This window comes from Trichomonas vaginalis, chromosome VI (genome assembly GCF_026262505.1).
Source record: "Trichomonas vaginalis G3 chromosome VI, whole genome shotgun sequence".
Taxonomy (NCBI): domain Eukaryota; phylum Parabasalia; order Trichomonadida; family Trichomonadidae; genus Trichomonas; species Trichomonas vaginalis.
The window spans coordinates 3895968-3912484 of NC_067208.1; the positions used below are offsets into that span (position 1 = coordinate 3895968).

At 31.5% G+C, this 16517-nt stretch overlaps 6 protein-coding genes and 1 non-coding gene across 7 annotated transcripts, besides 1 other annotated feature; 2 read left to right on the forward strand and 5 right to left on the reverse strand.

Moving 5' to 3' along the window:
• Positions 1-196: 196 nt before the first annotated feature.
• TVAGG3_0801230 (protein kinase superfamily) lies at positions 197-1505 on the forward strand (the record flags this gene model as incomplete). Its single annotated transcript, XM_001310286.1, has 1 exon — positions 214-1257. One exon carries the CDS (start codon positions 214-216, stop codon positions 1255-1257), a length of 1044 nt encoding a protein of 347 aa, XP_001310287.1.
• A 1362-nt stretch (positions 1506-2867) lies between these two features.
• On the reverse strand, positions 2868-3550 carry TVAGG3_0801240 (uncharacterized protein; the record flags this gene model as incomplete). The annotated part of the gene is made up of 1 exon (XM_001310287.1): positions 3026-3550. The coding sequence occupies one exon, from the start codon at positions 3548-3550 to the stop codon at positions 3026-3028; it is 525 nt and encodes a 174-aa protein (XP_001310288.1).
• Positions 3551-5510: 1960 nt separating this feature from the next.
• Positions 5511-5583, forward strand: TVAGG3_0801250. The gene has a single exon. It is a non-coding gene; the product is annotated as a tRNA-Ile (tRNA).
• A 164-nt stretch (positions 5584-5747) lies between these two features.
• TVAGG3_0801260 (EF-hand family) lies at positions 5748-6989 on the reverse strand (the record flags this gene model as incomplete). The annotated part of the gene is made up of 1 exon (XM_001310288.1): positions 5748-6989. The coding sequence occupies one exon, from the start codon at positions 6987-6989 to the stop codon at positions 5748-5750; it is 1242 nt and encodes a 413-aa protein (XP_001310289.1).
• A 1437-nt stretch (positions 6990-8426) lies between these two features.
• Positions 8427-9466: a mobile genetic element.
• Positions 9467-9633: 167 nt separating this feature from the next.
• Positions 9634-10547, reverse strand: TVAGG3_0801280 (ribosomal protein family; the record flags this gene model as incomplete). Its single annotated transcript, XM_001310289.2, has 1 exon — positions 9667-10434. The coding sequence occupies one exon, from the start codon at positions 10432-10434 to the stop codon at positions 9667-9669; it is 768 nt and encodes a 255-aa protein (XP_001310290.1).
• A 55-nt stretch (positions 10548-10602) lies between these two features.
• TVAGG3_0801290 (protein serine/threonine kinase protein) lies at positions 10603-12042 on the reverse strand (the record flags this gene model as incomplete). Its single annotated transcript, XM_001310290.2, has 1 exon — positions 10992-12011. One exon carries the CDS (start codon positions 12009-12011, stop codon positions 10992-10994), a length of 1020 nt encoding a protein of 339 aa, XP_001310291.1.
• Positions 12043-14758: 2716 nt separating this feature from the next.
• Positions 14759-15280, reverse strand: TVAGG3_0801300 (RNA polymerase II transcription regulator recruiting protein; the record flags this gene model as incomplete). Its single annotated transcript, XM_001310291.1, has 1 exon — positions 14759-15280. The coding sequence occupies one exon, from the start codon at positions 15278-15280 to the stop codon at positions 14759-14761; it is 522 nt and encodes a 173-aa protein (XP_001310292.1).
• Between the last annotated feature and the right edge of the window lie 1237 nt (positions 15281-16517).

The following is a 16517-nucleotide window of genomic DNA, read 5'->3' on the forward strand; positions in this document are numbered from 1 at the left end:
TGATATATAGTCATTATTCAATCAAAATAAATCATTTCTCTAGATTTTCCAAATAATTGTATTCAATTTTTTGCGGTTTGATTCAAATATTTGAGATGAGCAGATTTTTATCTACATTGTTAAATGTATGGACTATCTGAATTAAATATGACTCGATATTTTTGATGATCATTATTTGTCACTTTTCATTACTTTTCAACTGCACGTCCTTCCATGGACGCCAAGAGTCCAGGTCGGTATAATGCATTAAGTCGCTTCCGTATCATCGAGAACATCGGGGTCGGAGCATACGGAAGCGTATTCAAAGCCTTCGACCTTGAAACAAACGAAGTTGTAGCTTTGAAGATTCTCAAAGCCTACGATCAAAAGGAGAGCCTTCCTCTCTCCTTCTATAGGGAACTTGGAGTTCTCCAGAACTTCAAACATGAAAACATCGTCTCCTACGGCGGTGTATTTAGGTATCCACATGAAATCTGTATCACTTTGGAATATTGTGAGACAGATCTTCAGAAACAACTCTCTTGTCAACCTCTGCTTCAGCCAAACCAGGTGAAGCACCTAATGCGTCAACTTCTTAGCGGTCTTGCCGAACTCCATCAGGCAGGATACGCCCACCGTGATCTTAAATCCTCCAACATCCTTATTAAAGGAGGGCGCACTCTCAAAATCACAGATTTTGGCTTATCACGGCAACTTAATTCAAAACAACTAACTTCAAAGGTTACATCGCTCGCTTACCGTGCACCCGAACTAATCCTTGGTTCCAAAGACTATACCACTGCAATCGACATCTGGTCTGCAGGAATTATCTTTTATGAGCTTTGTACCGGAGAAAAGTTCCCATCTGCTTGCAGCGACCTTTCTCAATTGGACAAAATCTTCCGAGTGACCGGAACACCCTCTCCATCATCAGAAGATGAAAAGTCGCCCGAGATTCAATCAGATGGGGACATCCTTTGTCACCTTCCTAACTGGCGTCTAGCATCCATGCTCCATATTTATCCAAGAACGCTCGAGCAGCTTCTTAAGGATAAATTACCACCGGAGCTCGCAGATGCCTTTGATATCATTACATCCATGCTCAGCTTGAACCCAAGCAACAGGCCTAGCGCCGTAGAGCTATTGCGGAATCCTTTCTTCTCCGTTTCGGAGGAGATTTCTCCACTCGCACTCCCAGAGATCAAGTCGGCTCACGATACATCGTCATTACGTGCACCGTTAAAGAGACCGATGCCAATTCTCTTGGAGTGTAACTGACTTCGTGTCATTTGCCTTCGTGGCCCTTGTGCAAAAATTTTGGTGCAGCTCGCTTTTCAGACTTCGTGTCTCAGCGATTTTATTGCTGCATCAACCGCAGGTCGAGCACCTGCGCAGACTTCGCGTCTACTTTTTTCCTTCTTTTTTTGTTTGTTATTTATTTTTACAAAATAAAATTTCGTTGTTTTATTTTGATCATAACAACTAATCTTAACTAATTTACTTTTATTTAATGTTCTTTTGGTCAAATAAAAATTCGAATTTTTTATTAATTCAAATATTTTTTCTTTTCTACTTAAGTATGAAGTTTTTAGCTTGAAATATTTAGAATTTTATGTTCAAAGATGGTTTGTTCCACAAAAAATTCAGAAAAATATCAGATATCAATATTTAAAAAGGGAGTTTTGATAAAAACAGAAGAGTTTACATAATTCTATAGCTAGCTGATTTAGTAGATCAGTTCTCATGGAGAATGTTAACTCCTTTATTTAGATCCAGAATAATTTTAGTAAAACCTTTCAAAATTAATGGGAAGGTTGACTTCCAGAGTTGCAAGGCGTGTGAGGTAGATGTTCCTAATTTGATAAAACAATAAGATCCTTGTGGTTGGAAAATTTGTCACCTTTTCAACTTTTTTATGAGCATTATTTTAGGAATGGTGAAAGCGATCGTCTTATCCCTCTTCACAATTCCGTCAGCTCCGTTTTGGTTGATTTTCTTATCCTATGACATTGTTACTGTTAATTCTTTAGTCAGCACTTTATTCGACATGCCCGAAAACATTTATTTAATTCCTGGTATAACAGACATCATATCATGCCAAATGTATCGCCAAAAATTCTTTTTCCAGCTTATTTTAGCAGCAATAAGCCTATTTCTCATTAATTCCTACGTAATCAAGTATTATCTTAAGTCTCATCGGTCATCATCAGAAGACATTAAGCGAAAACTTTATATATTTTTAACGTGTTATGTTATTTTCAGCATATTATATCTGATATTTTCGTTCTTCTCAATATATTTTGATTTTAGCGTTCATCCACATCTTCAGACATTATTCTTCTTTCTATTTCTATTGATGCAGCCTTGTATTCACATTATTCCGAAATCTATAATACGATTGAAACATAATAAAAGAAAACTACCCGGAACATTTTTTGCTTTCATGGAAATAATACTTATTATTGCATTAATTCCAATAATTTTAATACTTGCGATATTTCATTTCCAAATCCCTCTTTTGTTAAGTATTTACAGACTTATTACAACAATATGCTATATTATAAACATTATGATGTTTATTATGGATGGAATTACGTTCCTCAGCAAAAGATTTATCAGATACCACGAATTTGTTCAGTTGACAGAGCAGAAACGTCCAAAGAAGAAGACTATACCTGTTTGAGTACTTAATTTATCTATAATTTCTTTCCTTTTCAAGGAATAAGAAAAAAAAGTTTATTTTTGTTTGTATTTACCATGCAACTTGTCACCCACATAAATACCTTAGTTTTCATCAAAAAATCTACTTTATTTATACTTTTTTTAATATTTAGAATCAAGAGAAATTTGATGCCAATCTTTAAAATTCATATCATAAAGTGAATTTATTTAAATTATTTTTCATTATTATATAATAATCCTACTTCCATGGAAATGAATTCCTCAATAAGATTGAAATCCTTTTTAAAATTAGAGTAACAGATCCGATTGTGATATTAATTTTTAATAGTAAGTTAAACAAATAAAAATAGAAACAGTATTTTACTCATTTGTTGTAGTTCTGCCTGAATTTTTCTCTATCTTTGAATAATTGTTGTTTATCAGTAACAATATTAAAGTATTTCATGTCATTGTCCATAAATGCCCTCTTTTGAGTTGTCCTTGATTTGGCAAGTCGTTCGCTAACTATTTTCGAGTGCTGATTCTCTTCAATAAGTTTCATAATTTCTTCTGGATTACGAATACACTTGTAATTGTACTTCGACTTATCTGATTTAAGTACTTGGTTTTGAATTGCATTATTAATGCATTCGATTTTATAAAAATTATCTTCTAATCTAACGTTGTTAAGCTTTTGAACATCTTCATTTTTCTCTTCTATAAGATCATCAATGACGACATTTTCGAAATTAAAATTATATTCAGGTTCATTGTTTGAAATCTGATGAATTTTTCTATATTTGAATTCTTTTTCTTCTCCAAGTAAATAATGTGTGAGTCTTGTCACGGCGGCCTCAAAATCTTCTGCTTTTCCTTCTTCGGAAGCAATCTTTCTTGGACTTTTCCTCATTGCTAAACGTACATTTTTCAAAAAAATATCTGATAAAAAATATTATATATTGAGCAAGGAATTGTTTGCAGAAAATTATGAAATTTGAGAAAATTTTTGAAAGACATGCGGAACGATATTAAATATTGTATTGAGCGATAATAATCAAGTATGTGTTAACCGGGTGTAAAATTAACATGGATAAAATTCTATTTAGGGACTCAAAAAGCTCCCTTGAATACAAGATATTAAAATAAATTGAATAAATGTAAAGGTTTCGTAGCTCAGTAGGTAGAGCGTAGTGCTGATAACGCTAAGGTCTTGGGTTCGAGCCCCAGCGGAACCATTTTTTATTCATGAAACAAAATTGAAATCGGATCAGAATGAAGTTTATTTTACCAACCAAGCCGAATTATCAATCACTTTTTAAGCTATGTATTACCTTTTTGTAATACAAGTTGCTATACTGTCTCTTTTTTGTATTTCCTTCATCAATTTTTTGAAATCTCAAATTAAATCATTTTATATTCTTTTCAATTTGAGGCATAAAACTTATAAAATTGGAATGTTTAAGATGAGATAAACATTGTTTGACACTCATTTTTTAGTTCTAATTACTCATCTCCACTCTTCCGAAAGATTATTCTTATAAATGTTCAAATACATCATCATGCAGTCCATACGTCGAGAATTTCGTTCCTGGTGAATATTTCCTCGAAGTTTGGGGTGCTGATGGTGGATCGAACGTCAAAAATGGAATCGGTTTCGGAGGGAAAGGAGGTTATTCGCACGGAATTCTTAATCTAACTGCGTTTGTAACTCTCTACATTTTTGTTGGAGGAAAAGGATCCTATAGCGAAAATCATGCTGGGGTTATAATGGTGGAGGATATAACACCGATGATAGTTCTATTGTGATTACTGGAGGTGGTGCTTCTGATATCAGGGTTAATGGTCAATCTTTAGATGAGAGATTGATAGTGGCGGGTGGTGGAGGTGCTGCTTCACATAACGGAGAATCAAATGGCGGTTCTGGAGGTGGGAGAATAGGAGGGACAAGCCCAAGAAATGCAGGGCAAGACGGTAAAGGAGGTACCCAAACCAAAGGTGGCGCTGCAGGAACGCCAAATAAAAATTCTCCTTTATTTTTTTTTGATGGTACCTATGGTTATGGAGGGAATGTAAACTGTAATTGTATAGGAGCTCTGAATTCCTCTGGAGGTAGTGGGTGGTTTGGAGGAGGTGCTGGGGCATTCCAATATGGTGCTGGTGCTGGAGGTTCTGGATTTGTTTTGAACTCCACTTCAACACTCCCCACTGGGTATAAATTAAGTTCGGCATTTAATCTTTATCAAGCAGATACAATAAATGGAGATAAGGCTAAGAAAAATCCATCTAGCACAGGAAATGGGTATATAAGAATTACCCCTATTCGGTATTACCCGATCAATAATAAAAGGAAAACAGAATTCATCAAATTCTTGCAACTTTCGCTTGTTGGAATCAGTATCAGGAAATGAAATTGATTTTGTAGATCTGTAAGCTATTATAAGTCTATCTTAAGGAATAAAATCATATGATTTGAATAAATTTCAATGATTTTTTTAGAAAAAAAAAGAAAACAAAGAAGAATTAATAGATTCAATTATATAGTATTTCATCTATTCTTGGTGAAATATGTAATTCTCTTAGGCGCTCATAATGCAATAATATTCCGTTTGAATTATAATACCTGCTGAATTTTTGGAGATAATTTTGAAAATGTTCAAAGAAAAAGATGAAAAACGTGTCACCTTTTTAAATTTCTGTCAAGTTTATTTTGAAAAAAAGAAAAATCATAATCAAATGCTCTTTAGGATAATAATAATCACTATATAGTGATTTCGACCTTCATTTTGAAGCAAGTTTTAAAAATATCCATGTTGATATCATCAAATAAGTTATATAAATCAGTAATTCAAAAGATTTTGAATAGATGTAAAGGTTTCGTAGCTCAGTAGGTAGAGCGTAGTGCTGATAACGCTAAGGTCTTGGGTTCGAGCCCCAGTGGAACCATTTTTTAATTTTTTATTTTCTTTCGATTAATACATTTTTCTTATTAATCCCATTCACTTGATCATTATAGAGATATTACTGTGCAAATTAAAAATATATGTGCAGATGGGTAATGATATCTAAATCTTTGCGAATGGTAATCTCGTTTTAAGCATATCATTTTCTCATTTTCTTCTAGAGTAAACATTAGATTTCAGTGTTGTGTATACATCTGGGAAATATGATGCAGGGTAATCAAGAAAATTAAATGGTACACTATTGGATTCATTACATTTGCCATATGCATCACATACCTTAGCTTTAAGATAATAATTACCTTGATATTTAAGGAAACTAGTATCAATCATATCTGAGAAAGGAATTGAAGTCCAGCCATCAGAAATCATTAAAATACTTCTTTTAATTTCAAGATCATTGATAAAAAATGAAAGATAAACATCTTTGTTTTTATGTGCACTCATGATACTTCCAGAGATTGAGATTGTTCTGTTCAATATTCGATTAGTTTTATTATTTCTGAATTCATTCAGTTGAATGATTGGATTTGGATAGACAATCTGAACATTGATATCAAATGATTTTGTATAACTTATCCCAGAAGAAACAGAAAAGCTAATTTTGTTTTGACCTTCAATGAAAAAATCATCAACTGAAACTCTGATTGTGTATATATGTTCTGCAGTATCTGGAATTTTAAATGAATTAACTTTTTTATGATTTTGATTATTTATAAATTCTTGGAATGATATTGTTCCTTCACCATCTTTATCTTTGATCTTAAAATCAATGATAATATTTTTGTCAAAATATCTGATATATTGTTCTTGTGTTAATGATACTAATGTGATCTCTGGATCATTATATAGATATTTGAAAACGAAAGTTTGAACTTGAGAACTCTGTGTTGTATCATAAACAGATACAAAGATTCTATATTCTCCTTCTTTAACAGAATTTGATAAAGGGATGAAAATGCTAAATGAATTAGTATACATTGTTGCTTCATAATTTTGATCAATGAATGTAGCTCTAATTTTATCATCCGTATATGAATTACATCCTTGTAAATTTCCATGAATTTCGATTTGAGAATCAACTTTGTTCGTATATTGAGGTTTTGGAATTTGAGCAAAATGAACTGAAGGTAAAGTCTTAGTTACAGAAAAAGTTATTGATTCTTTTGAACTTGAGGTTCCATATTGATTTGTTACATAAGATATTACTTTGTAACTTCCTATTTGATTTGGAATCGGTAATTCAACTTGATAACTTGTAAGAAATGAGTTCTGATAATATTTATGATGCATTGCATTCACATTAAAACCATAAAATATTGTTAGAGGGAATCTTTGATTCGATAAAGATATTGTTACAGGAATCGATGAATCAGTGCATTTATTATACATAGATTGGACTGAAACACTTTCCACAACTGGAGGTCCAATAAAATTAAAAATTATTTTTAAATAATCTCCCTCAGTATCCTTTTTTACTGCTCGAAAAGCTAAAGTATGAAGACCTGATGTTAACCTTGGTATGGTTATGGAAATTGAAAAATGTGCATAGTACAATGTATTGTCACTATTAGAGTTTTTATAAAATGAGTCAACTTTTCCACATTTACCTTGATAATTTTCATCAATCCAATAATCAATTGTTGCCTGTAAATTACCAGTAGATTCTAATTTTCCTGAGAATGATAATTTGTCATCAGCTTTGAATTCATAAGTATTTTGAGTAACTTTAGGATCAATATCAACAAAATCTGGTCCATGCCTTGATAGAATATCTTTGTTTTTGGGAAATTTAGTCTCATAATTGTAATTTTCATTCAATAATTTGGAATTATATAATGATTCAGTAGTCTTCGATAATATTTGACAAATAAACTTATTATTTGGTAAAATTGAAATATTATTCCAAGATATAAAAATTTGATAATATTCATTTTGAAGTTTAGAGATGAGAATATGATTAGAATGTATAAATGTAAGAGTATATTAATATTTCCCACTATTGAAAGTCAATTGTTCCGGAATTGTTTCAATTTCCGAATTTTTCTGTTTTTTAATAAATAATTCAATGGAAAAATCTATTAACTTATCTGATTTGTCTAGATTTGTAATAATGTAATCATAAATGTTTGATTTTCGAACAGATTCAACTTTGAATTTATCGAATCTGTTTTCAGATTGGGAAATTATTGAGTAATTACTATTCCCAAAGCTCAAATGTGCGCTATAAGAAAGAATTGATAACTCAATTTCTCGTTTTAGAGCAATTTCACTAATCAATTCCATTCAAAATGAATTTCAGATTTTTGCAGAAATTATGAAATCCACTATTCTCTTTTTATTCCTTCGAAAACTTGATTTTATCCATGGTAAAAATGGGCATTCTATAATCACGACAATAGATGTATGCTATCCTACAGGCAATTTCTAAATAAACATATTAACTGACTTATAATAATCTAATCTTCCTATTTATTGAAAGAGTTCTCAAAATTGAGGAGGTATTCATTTATAACCTTGAAATCTTTTTTAGAAAATATAACATTAAATATAGAATTGAACCGTAAATTCGCACAAATACTTTGTGGGATCTCAAACTAATTGAGAAGATGGATAAATTTGAGAACTTCCTGAAATCATAAACTTAACAAAGCAGTTTACATAAATAGCCAAATGTTAAACAGGTTCTTGGTTTCATATTTTTGAATCTGATTTCTATTGGATAACATTACATCATATAGTATTGAGTTGTATTTAATTCCTATGTGACTCTGATAAATACTAGTAAAATTCGGAGTTTTTAGTACATTAACAATGCCAAATCGTTAAGGGTGCACACGAGAGGATCATGTAAACTTCAGAATTTAGAACCTTATTTTTAGGCATTATCTTGGCTACCTATTTAGGCTCGAAAAGCAAAAAATATCAAAAAATACAACTTGACTCCATTATGAACCTTTCATGGAGGTAGTTTTTATCCGCTAGTATTTTCCCTTTGAATCTCTTTACAATTCGAAATCAAATTCAAAACTCAGTAGAAGAAAGGAAGAATCGACTTACTACGGTTGTAATACGAATAAATACATATATTTAATTATTTTTATTTACATAATAATTGTTTGAAGCTCATATTCCATCAAATTTTTAAATAAAAACATTAAAATGTTGAAAATGTTCATATATTTTAATAGGGTTTTGGCACTTTATTGAGGAATTACTACATACATAGTCGAACTGAACTTGATATTTTGAAATTTAAATTATTTATCAAAATTAAAATTTAACTTGAAATTTATAATTATTTAGTCATATTTTGCATAATTCTAAGTAGATTTTGTAAAAAATCAAGAAAGAAAAATTTTAACGTGCATTATTTTTTCTTTTTTTATAATAATACATATTATTATATAATTAACATATTCATAATGTTTCACCCTTTCAAAAATATAATACTCCTCCTCTCAAATAAACGTACATACGGGTGGCCTCTTTTTTCAAAAAATTAAAATTTGAAATTTTGGGCTCAAATATTAGAGATTTTTTCAACCTTCAACGATATATGTTGTCTATATCAGACCTCCTTTCTTTTTGATACTTAACATTGTTCCTAAATCTTAGCCGTTAAGGCTGTTCTGAAATTTTTTTTTTCGAAAAAATTCGAAAAAAATTCTTAAAATTCAAAAATCCCTTAATTCCTGAGGATTTTGGAAAAAAGTTTTTACATGAACATGTGTATATTATATGAAGTATATTGATAAGGTAAAAATCAAATTTTATTGCATATTCATCGAGAAAATAAACTAACGAATCCCTCAAAATTGAGAGGGTGATCCTCCTCCTCTCAAATAAACGTACATACGGGTGCACCCTTAAAGATATCAAATAAATCATTTAAAAATGTAATTCTAATGTTTGTTCAGGTCATTGTGATTTAAAATTTAGTCCATTTTCAGATTGTGTATATTTGGCGGTCTGAAATTTGAATATTTTGAAATAAATTTTTGAAAATTTCTAAAAAATGAAATAAAAAAATAAGAAATTATTCCAGATATAATCTTTAGCTGTTAATTTAAGCGTCCCATTCCTGCTTGTTCTCCCACTCTTCGTTTGTGGCACCAGCCTTGATTTCAGCCTTTGGAACAGCAGCGTTGATGATAGCGCCTTCCTCGGAGACTGTCTCTTCGCCTTCAGCCTCGAGAGCCTCAGCGATCTTGGCTTCATCAGCAGCATCACGGTAGAAGAAGAGATCTGGAAGGACAGACCACTCCTGTGTGCGTGTGAGGGCACCACGGAGGCGGAGAACCTCACGTGTGAGGAGCCACATTACAAGACCCATGGAGTTTTTGTTCTTTGTGTTGCATGGGATGACGCAGTCGACGTAGTCGAGGTGGGCATCTGTGTCGCAAAGAGCGATGCATGGGATGTTAGCGTAGGCAGCTTCGTGAACGGCCTGGGAGTCTGTGTTTGGATCGCAGACGATCATGAGGCGTGGTTCGCAGAAGTTCTTGATGGAGTAGTTTGTGAAGAGACCTGGTGTGAAACGCTGTTCAACGTAGTTAGCGCCAAGGAATTCAGCGAATTTGTGGACGGCGCGTGTACCGAAGGACTTTGTGGAGATGGCAAGGACATCCTTTGGCTCTTCGACGGCGAAGATCATACGGGCAGCGAGTTTGATCTTCTCGTATGTCATGGCGAGGTTGATAACATGGGTGCCATCCTTTCTGCATGTGAAAACGTATGGCTTCATTCCGAAGGAAAGGTTTGTAGAGCCGAGGTAAACCTTGGCAGCGAGCATCATCTTGATGACGGCTTCACGATCGGCAGCAGCGGCGGTCATTAGCAAAAGGCCCGGCCAAACCTCTTCAAATTCAAAAGTTCGGCCATGGCTGTAATCGTCGAAAGCCTATATATATTATATTTAATATCATCATATTGTAGATAAAAAGATTTTTAATTCTAATTTGCCATATTGTTATTTTTTCAAAATATAATTGATCAAATCTATAAAGTTTGTTGTATTGAACTATGCAATCCAGAACGAATAAATCTTAAATTTTTGGTAAATGAATATTAGATTCATAAATTAATAAAATTTCTCAAATAATATTATGTTTTGAAGGGTTTGTTTTGGGAGATATTAAATTTAATCCTGTGAAACATTGGATTTCTAAGAATTTGAGACCCAACGATAATGATTATTCAATCATGATATTGGATATCTTCTCAATCCTTTTGTTATTAATTAATTTAATAGTATTATGTGTATTTAGATAGAATGTATATGCATTTTATTCGGGAAATATTCAAAAAGACAGAGGGATATAAACAAATAGATTTATACATGAATAAAATATAAATCCACAGCCAATAAAAACAAAAAAAAATTTGGCTGTGCTAATATAACATTTCTGAGTCAATTCTTTGTCTCCTAATTATCTTGAACGCTGTAGTTGCTTCTGTGCAATCTTTCATAAAGAGAGATGTTCCGAGATTCTCTGTCTTTATCCCGAGCGCTTCTATATCGGCTAGAATGAGCTGATCTGGCTTCAAAATGATGGAATTAATATGTCCAATGCGATGAGTGAAATCTGAGATGGCGTTGTACTGGTTGAAGGAGAACCAGCTATGCTGCTTAATTCCTTGGATCGAAATCCTCTTTGTTGGGTTCCTTTCGAGCATTTTCGAAAGTAAATTTTTGGCATCTTTGGAAAGATAATCTGGGAACTCAATATTCTGATGGAGAATATTATGCTTAATATCGGACGAGTTTTGGCCCGAAAATGGAAGATATCCTGTGAGAAGGGCAAATAAAAGGACGCCTGTGCTCCAAATGTCGACTTGTTCATCATAACCATGGCCTGAAAAGATCTCTGGAGCCATGTATCCTATCGAACCACAAGAGAAATCAAGCTTAGGGAAAATCTTAGAAATTCGGCCGGCTAAGCCAAAATCAATCAGACGAACATTGAAGTTTTGGTCTAAAAGGACGTTTTCCGCCTTAATGTCTCGATGGACTATATGAAGTTCGTTATGTAAGTAATCAATGGCAGATATTAGTTGGGTAAATATGTTATTCGAGATTTGTTCTGAGAGCTTTCCATTCTGGAGTATGTATTCGAAGAGACTTCCGCGTGGAAGATACTCCATTACAATATAAGTTCTTTCGTCATCTGAAAAAGCATCATAAAAGTCCACGGTAAGAGGATGATCGAGCATTTTCATAATTTGGATTTCATGGGCATGATCGTATACGTTTCTACGGTGCGAATTGTTTGAGTTTGGTAAAACTTTAATTACGACGATTGCTCCTGTCTTGTTATGCCTGGCTTTATAAATTGTTCGATGCACTGATTGATCAATAATTTCTAAGACTGTATACCCCTTCCGCCCGAGGTAGTCAGATATCAAGCACATAAAACTGATGGTTTTCATAAAGACCTTTCAAAATTTTGTACATTATAAAAAAAAATACTTGGATATAAACACTAAGATGTTATCCATGGGCTGTAAAGAAAAAAGTCCGTATACAAAAATATTGAATATCTGATTGCGGTTTGGCTCAATCACAATCAAATTTATCATCGTATTTCGGATTTATATACTTTATTAATCAATATTAAATGAGAAATTAAATTCTGAGGAAATAAAATATAAATGATAAAACTCAATACGATGTTTTCTGATATGAAATCATTCACTTGAGCGGATTGAACTTCATGTATTTTACTCAATTTTATTTTGTAATCCATTGAAAAACTGGATTGAAAGGAAGAGGTTTTGATTTTTATATATGTTAGTGTATTAATCTTAAGGCCTCTCCGAGATAATGTTTTCCAAAAGAATTATTCAAAATTTCAATTACTTGTTAAAAATTTTCAGTACAATTTACAATGATTAGAGGGTTATTGAACTAATAAATATTATTATAGAATAAATATCTAAATAACGATGAAAATAAGAACGATAATTTGCTCGATACAAAATTTTTGGTTACATGATTTTGGACATGTCAAATTTTTCAATATTGATCGATTTGCTAAATTTTATCTGGAATTTGCAACCCCGCTAAAGTACATTTTAATGGTGCATGTGTATTTAGAATATACATGGCACGGCGGGCGCAAAAAGTGACAAAATAGAATACCTATGGTGGCAAGACAAAGGAAACATTTTTGTAAGGCAAACATTATATCAAATACCTTTACTTTGTAATAAGAAATATAATTATCACGAAATTACAAATAAATATTGTTTAATATAATTAATAGCAAAATTGTTTTTTATTATTTCCCTTAAGACCTTACTTATTAAGTATACGTATAACAAGCTTGTACTGCATGTATTAGTTAATAGAACAAAAGAAAATGAGCCCAAATGAAAAAAATTTTCATGCTATTTTGGAAATATGCATATTCGAAGTATGAGAGTTGTAAACACTGAGAATTTTAAGCTTTGGTTGATGATAGTCTTTAATTTTTCTTGAAGTAGTAAATTATTTGATATGAAAATTTAATGGCCAGCATAATCAATCGTGCGTTTCGTTTCTTGATTGAGAAACGATGATTGTGTGCTAATGAATTATTGCGTCTGACAGGTTATGATTATGGATACCTGAAATTAAGCTTTTATGGGAAACATCACCGAGCGCCATTTGGCGCCCCTAATGCTGTTTCTATCGGTATGATTAAGGAGCTTTCTTATGCACTTTCATCACTTGAACTTGAACGCTACAAGATATATGCCCCCCTCCCAATGGGAGGTGGGAGCAAAAATTGAAATGTTTACATTGATTTTTGAATACTTTACAAGCGCCCCTCCCAGTGGGCGCGGGCGCAAGTGATCGGGTCAAAAAAATCATAAAAATATTCAAAATTGCGATTTTAATAGATGTTTAAGAAGTAAATTTATTAATAACGATATTTCATAGTACAAAATGTGTTCAATCTCTTCGTAAATCATTCAAAAAAATCAAAAGAATTTCCAAAATTCAATTTTTTTAGTAAAATTTATATCTTTTCTATCGTCTCCTCCCCACCAGTGGGAGCCACCGGAGGCGCGGGCGGCGCCGCTGGCGCCAAAAAAGTAGCGCCCATCGTGCCATGTATAATTTAGAATAATAACCAATTCACTGGTAATAATTATTTAACCTCTGCTAATTTTTGTTTTTCAGAATAAATCAGTGATAAGATGAAAAATTAAGGCATGCAAACATATTGACAAATGTATCCATTGTGTAATATCGTAAGAGGATGTTTATCTAACAGCCAACAATGAATTACAAATGTTCAAACAACATCTGATTTATTTGTAGTCAAAATTCCTTAGATGTACGAAAACATTTCAGCTGTAATCTTTTCCCATAATGATATAGGCTTAACTTGCAATCTCTCAGTAAATTTTTTGAATTTTGAACAGCTCACTGATAGAAACAGAAATTAACATAATAAGTATGATAAGAGCACTAATTTATATTGAAACTCAAATTATAACCAATTTGAACACTAAAAATATATAAATTTCGAATGATTTAAGTTTGAGTATGCCATATTTAGTTGCACCACATAACTTTTAGTCTTAATTTCAGATGAAGTATGTTTAGCATATATGAGTTTAGAAATTTGTTCAATTCATAACTCATATATATAATGAAATCGTTTTAAACAACAACAAACGTCATCAGATAAATTTACATTCTTACAACCTAATCTGTATTATGTGAAATTATATATATGATTGAATAAAAAGAATATGATGATCATAAACTCTTAAAAGAAAAGTAATTGATGAGTTTTAAGCCCGATAAACCTTCCTTGAAGTCATTCATTAAAATGAAATAGAAAAATAAATGCATTATTATTAATGACTTGAATATTTCTAATCCTTGGATTTCAAATTGGTAATATCAGATAATTTTACAACAAAAATATTGATTTTCGCATTGTTTAGATACCTCTTCTTTTGATTTTAATGGCATTCTTAAATGAAAGATGAAGCGTAGAATAAGAATTTGAAAATACCTATGTTTATGTATTAAAATATGTAAACATATCAATGATGAATTCGAATAATATAGTCAAATTTGCAAATTTATAAATATTTTGTATTTATTTAGTTATGAAATTAAAAACAAAACAAAGCATAAGATAAAGAACGCGTCAGAATCAAATATGGTATTGTGTGGTTTGTGGAGCGCAAGTTTGATTTATATTCTGAGGTTGCAAGTAATTGAATGTTGAAAAATACCCATTACTGATTCTATTCTTTAGAACAGTATACCATCTATTTTTTATAGCACAACTTGTTCTTCCTGGAAGCTTTGCGGCAATCTCTGTCCAGCGATTTCCTATTTTTTCTCGCTCAATTATTATAAATTCATCTTCCCATCTTTCAAAAGGTGCTTTGTTCACATTTGGGCATAATCTATATGTCCATCTTTCACGACACTGTTTTGGAGATCTACCAGGAACAAATTTAGCAATTTCGTCCCATGATATTGGTCCTCTTTTAGTAGAGATTGCCTTTTTAAGATTTTCATCTTCTTTCGGCGACCACAATCCTTTTAGGTTATATGATTTTTCTTCTGGGGCTTTGATTGAAACCGGTTGATGGGAATTGATTCCGTTGAAGAGGGAGATTGTATTAGAAGGAAGCTGAAGCTCGAAAATACTCGGTATCCTTGTCATATCTTACTTAGGAAAAATTCTTTATTGTAAAAAAACGCGGATATGTCATGAAAATTGAGAAGATTTTTTGTAAAGAGGTTGAAGGTTTGAGTAGAAATTGGTTTTTATATCTGAAACGTAAATTCATACATCCGGTGGGAAAACAATTGATCTAGTGAATTACTCTAGAAGTTAATAAAACGAAGCTAAATTCATTTATGGTTTGAATAAAATTTGAAACGAATAAACGAAAATATTAAACTGTATGTATTAAAATGGATAGAAATTAAAGAAGTGAGGAAAGTAAACTTTCAGTTTGAATTCAAAAAAATAATTGTATGTTAATTGTGATGTTTACAATTTATTTGCATTTATTGATAATTTATCTTATTTACATATTTTCACGATGAATTGGTACTAATTTCATATCGTCATCGAACAATTCAATAATTTTATTCCGTGATAATATTGATGTGTATATGTTACAAGCAAAAATATCATTATTTTGATTTTAAATGTTATCAAAATTGTGAATAAGTGATATGAATTTTGAACAAAAATTGAAAAGAGTTTTTGTGATATTTACAACACGTTATATAACTTCTTAATCTGTTAATGAACTTCTTCTATGATTCATTCGTAAAATTGTTTTTTATTTCATTAATGATGAACATGAAAAAACTTTTTAAATAGCAAAAAATTGAAATCAATAGTTTCAATTTTTTCAATATTGTAAACAATTTGAAAGCCAGGTGATACCCTTTTTGAATAGCTGTTGTTTCAAATATGATTATTGTCCTCAATGTCCTTTTTATTTAAAAATAAAATGAAATGTCATTAATTTGATTTGAAAAAGCTTCACAAACAGAGCACATGAGATTAATTCGAAAAAAATAAATATATACATTTATATATTCTTGTGCTCCTTCAAACATAAAAAATTTCAAACTGAACTCTTAATCTCTTGAAAACAATCGGTTATGATATTTGCAAACAAATGATGAATTAACATTCCTAAACTCTGTCTAGAGCAATATTCATTTTCTCAAAAAAATCAGAGTAATAAAGTGACACAACTTGAAATCTTGAGGCCAAATAGAATAATCTTATGGTTATATTACTTTTTTCATGATATTTGGTATTCATGACGATATCATCATTAATCAAAAGTCACGAACTAATTGCTTTAGTAAATTTCAAGATTTCTTCAAAATCGATATAAAACGAATGAAAATTGAATGAATTATTAATATCAATG